The sequence below is a fragment of the Triticum dicoccoides genome, chromosome 3B (genome assembly GCF_002162155.2).
Source record: "Triticum dicoccoides isolate Atlit2015 ecotype Zavitan chromosome 3B, WEW_v2.0, whole genome shotgun sequence".
NCBI classification, from domain to species: domain Eukaryota; kingdom Viridiplantae; phylum Streptophyta; class Magnoliopsida; order Poales; family Poaceae; genus Triticum; species Triticum dicoccoides.
In genome coordinates this window covers 426,023,197-426,029,355 of record NC_041385.1, presented here as the reverse complement: position 1 = coordinate 426,029,355, position 6,159 = coordinate 426,023,197, and the positions used below count along the sequence as shown (strand labels likewise).

The 6,159-nt window shown below is 39.0% G+C and overlaps 1 protein-coding gene across 1 annotated transcript; it reads right to left on the bottom strand.

The window, feature by feature from the left end:
• Positions 1-2,711: 2,711 nt before the first annotated feature.
• Positions 2,712-6,153, bottom strand: LOC119276310. The gene is made up of 3 exons (XM_037557347.1): positions 3,974-6,153; positions 3,586-3,723; positions 2,712-3,046 (listed from the first exon to the last, which is right to left on the bottom strand). Exons 1-3 carry the CDS (start codon positions 4,168-4,170, stop codon positions 2,938-2,940), a joined length of 444 nt encoding a protein of 147 aa, XP_037413244.1. The 5' UTR covers positions 4,171-6,153; the 3' UTR covers positions 2,712-2,937.
• Positions 6,154-6,159: the final 6 nt, after the last annotated feature.

The window sequence follows — 6,159 nt, the reverse complement described above, 5'->3', positions numbered from 1 at the left end:
CTTCCCCTGCTCCGGTTCGTTCGGTCCGCGGACTCGACGTCGTCCTCCGCATTGGTGCTCTCGCCGTGGCACCGCTGTCTGTCGTTCCCAACATGGTCAGCAAAACAAGAGGAATCAGGAGACAACTGTTCGTTGAGAGGCTGACAGTCCCGGGCCCACCAAGTCCATGGCCCAGGTTTTGTTGTTTAACATGGGCGGCCCACGACATGTTTCAACGTTTTTTGGATTAAGCGGCCTCCGGGCCTCCCAACCTAGCTTGTCTATAACATCAGCAGCCCAAGTTATGTTTGTTTTTTCAAGACGACGCACAACTCAGTTTTATTTTTTTATAAGAATGCAAAACTGAACCTATGTTTTCCCTTCAATAATAGTATATATATATAGTATACATACATATATATATATATATACATCTGGGCTATTCTGTTACGCGTAACAGAGTATTATTCGGTTACCCTTTTTGAACTGACGGTTTCAGGTGGTTGTACTGATGTTTTCGAAGCGGCTGAACTGATGCTTTCAGTTGTGTTTAACAGATCGTCTTCTTTAGTTCAAAAACTTTTTGTAATTTTTTTGTCGGAACATGGCGTGTGATATATCGTTGGAAAGCTCTTGACAACCATATTTCATGTATATTGAACGTTTTTGCAAAATCATTATGGTTTAAGAGCAGTTTTGAAAAAACCATTTTTTTCAAAACAAAAAACGTGAATCGTATTTTGGACTCAATTATCAAACGGTTTGTCGGAATTGAGCAAATAAAATGGCCTTGGAAAGCTGGTGAAAATCCGCATCTTCCATATATGTATTGTTTTTTCTAATTCTATATGATTTAGAAGTAATTTGAAAAACGGTGAAATTCTGGGCGAAACGTATTTTCGCAATTTTTTGCAAACGGTTTGTCAGATTGATGCAAATGATACGGCGTTGGAAAGCTATGGAAAATGCACAATTGTTTTGTATAGAATTTTTTTTCTAATTCCTTACGGTTTAAAAACGAATTCAAATACAGTCAAATTTGATTTTGAACACGATTTTTGAAAAAGTTTGTCGAAATATGGCAAATAATATACCGTTGGATAGCTATCAAAAATGCAAAACTTAGTCATGTTGAACGTTTTCTCTACTTTGCAACCGTTTAAGATTAATTTTGAATACGGCATGACGGATCTTGCTGTTTTCTCGTCTGAAAAACAGAGTAGTCGTACTCATATATGTGTATGTTTGTACTGAGCTATTTTTTGTAGAGTAATTTTGAATGGTTCCGAAAAAGGGCACTTGTACTGATGCTTGCATGGGTTTGTACTAAGTGTGTTTTCACTAACTAGACTTTGCTCTGTTTTTTGGGTAATATTTTTCTCGTAAGTTTTCAACGGTTTACTGTGTCGTCGCCCCTGTACTTGTATGGTTTGTATCATCGAACTGAATAATATTTTATTCAAAAAGAAAATGTGTTTGTTTTGTTTCTTTTTTTAACTCAACATTTTTTGACAATGTTGTTCTGAACTTCTCTCATATTGCGACTTGTACTGAGGTACTTACTAAGCAGGATTTTCATGGGGTTTCTTTTTTTTGCTTGAACTTTGCAATTTGAATTTCTGCCATTTCTTTTATTCCAAATGGACCACCGTTTTTAACTTGTACTGAGGTACTTACTAGCCCGAACTGGGGTGGCTGTCGCGTGTCTCGGCGTGTTTTGAACTCGATGATATTTTTTCATCAATTTACTGCCCATTTTTTTCATCACACTTGAGAGAGTGATTAATAGGTTTACTTTACTGGCCAGTAACACATGAACTCCTCAGGCAATAATACATGAACTACTAGGAACATAAATTTTCATCGTGCACTTGAAAACATAAAACATTACATAAAGAGAAGCACCGAACATTACATAAATTTTCATCGAGCACTTGAAAACATAAAACATTACATAAATTCGCAATTGTTGATGAGTAATTTCGAATACGGTGAGACACGTCGTGTTGTTTTCCTGTCAAAAAACAGAGTACTTGTACTGATATGTGGGTGTGTTTGTACTGATGTATTTTTCATAGAGTAATTTAGAAATGTTCCAAAAAGAGTACTTGCACTAATGTCCATTTGGTTTTGTATTGAGCGTGTTTTCACGAGAATTCCTGTTTTTTCTTTCAAAAGAGTACCAGCATACACTTTTTTTGACAAATATCTCCTTCTTTATTCATTGATCAAAATAGTGGTATCACCATCCCCGAACTTGCCTAGTTTATATCGTTGAACCGAATGACATTTTCTTAAAACAAAGTAAATGTTTTGTGTGTTTCTTTTTTTTCAACTTCAACAATGGTCTGGACTTCTCTCATTTTACACCTTGAACTTTTACCATTTTGAATTTCGGTGGGGCAAATAATATACATGCCCTCTAGAGTTTGTACTGATGTGAATCCTTTCAAACTTGCATGGCTTACATCATTGAATGGGCTGTATTCTTTTCACCACCAGGGCAAATAATATACATGCCCTCTAAAGTTTGTACTGATGTGAATCCTTTCAAACTTGCATGGCTTACATCATTGAATGGGCTGTATTCTTTTCACCACCACCATTGTTTTATCCATTTCTTTCTGAACTTGTGTGGCTTACATCATTGACGGGCTGTAGGTGGATCTGTACTAATGAAGCGACAAAAGAAACACAATACACATGAACTGATAACAAACTTGCACAGGACCTAACAACAAGAACACACATGAACTAACAACGATAAAAAGTTTGCAGGCGACCTGACAACAAGAACACAAATGAACCTAAAACAAAAATATAAATGGTGACCAGCTTGGTGGCGTACTGCAACACGCAGGAGCAGCAACCATAGTCAGCTCGTCGAGGCCGCCAATACGCATGAGAGCATGGTGAGGGAAACAATAGAGGGGAAGCACCATGGGGGTTGAGCCACAACTATGGTTGATGGCAAGTCGGCATGACACGACGAGCAGCTTGAGGACGAGTGGGCGGTGCACGACATCTCACTTTAGATGCGTCTGTTGGACTAATTTCCTTCTTCCATCTGGACGGATCAATTGCAGAACTTGCTATTAGAAACAGTAAAGATACAAAATAGTCGTGTGCTCAAACTTTGAAGTAAGATATGATTTCATGTCCTTACCCATTAATAAAATCATACTATGTACATTTGTAGAATACTTGCTCTCAGTACTAGTCATTCTACTTAGTTATCAAAAACGGTTGTGAATGTTACATCCATTTTTCTCAAGAAAATGTAACATATAAGTTTTATACAGACAGAAATATGCACCCTCAAGAAAATGTAACATATAAGTTTTATACAAACAGAAATATGCACCAAAAGATATACCCAAAATTCTAGTTTTACAGCATCGAAAGAAACAAATAATTTGATGTCAAACTAACTGCGCACTAAAAGATGCAAAGAAGAGCCTTTTTTGAGAATTTGACTTTGGTACATGTTTTGCTCTACAAATTGATAAACCAAGAGACAGTACAGATGACCATTTATCATGCTTAACCACAAGCACACGTTTGTTCTATGGGAACCTAGAAACATAAAATGGAAATTGGACTTACGATGAGGAAGTAGATGTACTAAAAAGCATATGAAAGATGAACTGAAAAGGTTGAAGCTCCAGATCCTCATGACGAACTGGACCGTACTGGAATTGTGAATGGTGGTGAAGCTTCACATCCTTCATCGTCAACAAGCTCCTGCCATGAGCCAAAATCACAAACTTCAAACAATTTATAAAGGAAACAGTTCTTGAAATTGGGTTGAGCTTAAACTGTTCAGATTTTTGAACTCCTGCAGCAGCTATACTTGAACTTGCGTGACACATTTTTGAAAGCATCTGATTTTCAGAATATGCTATATGAATAGAGGAAGGGGTAACACACTAAGAGACATAGGCAAAAGAGAGAAAATCATGATGTATTAGCTAGGTGGTTGAACTGGCCACACCGCTGCACCATGTCGCACAGCTCCTTCTTGATGGTCTGCTTCTTCTGATCACTGACGAGCACCCTGGGCTTCACCATGAACCTGGTTAAAAGATATATGGGACTGGACCCTATAGATTTAAATGAACTCTCACTAGAAGTAATTTTTGAACTTCCCATGTAGTACCACATGGACTTGCTGTAAAATACATGGACCATGTAATAATTTTGAAGTTAATTATATGATCATCTCAAGGAGCTCAAGTTGGACTGAAACTCACTCGATAACTGAAACAACTAGGGTGAGGGGTGGGATCCAGGGTGCTGCTGGAAATGAATGTCTAGGGGTGGTGGCGTTGAACGGCCTGGAGTGGTGGCTGTGAACAGCCAGGGTGATCCGGCAGCAGAGCCCCACCGGGAGATGGTGATGCAATTAAACTGTTGTGCAATCAAAATTACAGCTGTAAGCTAGCAAGGATACTGTAGTTTTTTATTTTGCACTATGGTCATGGAGTGAAATCAGATCAAACATGCCAGGCATATAAAATTTGTTGTTTGATGTTACCATGAGCAGTGGTTACATAGTAAATTCAAAGAATAACAAAACATGGCAGCAACATTGTAGATAGTAGTAACAGCAATTCACTTGGAAGCATCTGCTACCAAAAATGTACTAGCAATGACAAATTCATTTGGAAGCAACCGCTATATATACATGATTCCAAAAATGTTTCCCAACCTGTACTGAGCAGCTTCAGAGCGTGTACTGACAATGAACTGATCTGTTATGTTTTAGCACATAGATTGTATTGTTCAATACGGACTGTTGATATAAATACATATTGAACTTCTACACTAAAAGAAAATTCACTAATAAATAACACTTCTCTTGAGCAATCAAATAAGTTTCACTAAAAGAAAATTCACTAAGAAAATGGCTATATCTCTGATGCAAACTTAATTTGAGCAGAAGTGTTCATATTTTGACACATCGAAACCACTAGCTATAGTTTTTTGCTTCCAATCATTGAACTGAGAAAAATTATGAGGTTTTTTTTGCTCCCAACCTCCTGCATATATATTCTTGAACTTATCTTTTCTGTCACTTGAACAGAGCAAAGAAAGCAGTAATTAAGGCATTCTTAGCCAGACTAGGCACCCCCCAAATCCCACACAACAAAGCATGTTATATGTATTTGTCACGACGCATAAGAATTAAACTGAACGTATTTTAGATATTGAACTGAACCTAAAGAAGAAACTGGACATCACATGTACATTAGATTTTATTTGACAACACAGAAACATAAGAAAGAATGATTTTTAATTGACTGTACCAAATGCAACAAAGAGCAACCTACAGTAGCAATTTTTGAGCACATCCTCATGAAACCATCAGTGATCAGAAATACAAATGCATCAATAATGGTTGCAACTTGCAAACGCATTGATAGTAGCAGCAATGCTACAACTCAGGACAGCCGAGAAGTTGATGAACTGAAAGGCATTCAAAAGATGAATTAATAAAATCTCTTCACTTTAGGCATTATCTCGACATGATGAAGATTAGCTAATGTAAGGACACGCGCAGAACCCTAAATATTGAACTTTCGGGGGAATATTATTTGAACTATGTTTTTGTAATTATATGTGCTAAATAGATCCCTGCAGCAACTATGGTCCAGATCGAATGATGCCCAAAAAGTAACTCGCGTACACAAACAACACACAAAAAACACTAACTATAATGCAGCAAAGCATTTTCTTTGAACCCATTTGAACTCAAAGGGGAGCTCTTTTTTTCACCTGCAAGATAAATTGAAAAAGCACACTATGTTGGTCTGAAGAACCACCAGATGTCGAACGGAACATACGCAAGAAAAGGACCGAAAATAGAAGTTGAACTCAAACCGAAACTGAACATGCGGGTGCTGATGTAGTGGCTCCAGGAGCTGGGCCAGCAGTGGGTGGCGAACGGCGGGTCTTCTTCGCGAGGCGTGCAGCCAGGAGGGAAGTGGCTCGAGGTGGGTGGTGGCGGAGGGAGGTGGTCGAAGGCTGAATGGTGGCGGAGGGAGGTGGCCGGAGGCTGAATGGTGGCGGAGGGAGGTGGCCCGAGGGGTGGCGGTGGAGGGAGGTGGGCGGAGGAGCGACGCTGGTGGAGGGAAGGAGGCCGGAGGCGTGACGACTGGGGGAAGGTGGCCGGAGGCA

Coding starts and splice junctions, on each gene's coding strand:
- LOC119276310 (XM_037557347.1), bottom strand. CDS start 4,170: ATGGTCCATGTATTTTACAGCAAGTCCATGTGGTACTACATGGGAAGT. Junction 3,724..3,973: donor CTGTGCGACATGGTGCAGCG/GTGTGGCCAGTT, acceptor GGCTCATGGCAG/GAGCTTGTTGACGATGAAGG. Junction 3,047..3,585: donor AGTACATCTACTTCCTCATC/GTAAGTCCAATT, acceptor TGATCCGTCCAG/ATGGAAGAAGGAAATTAGTC.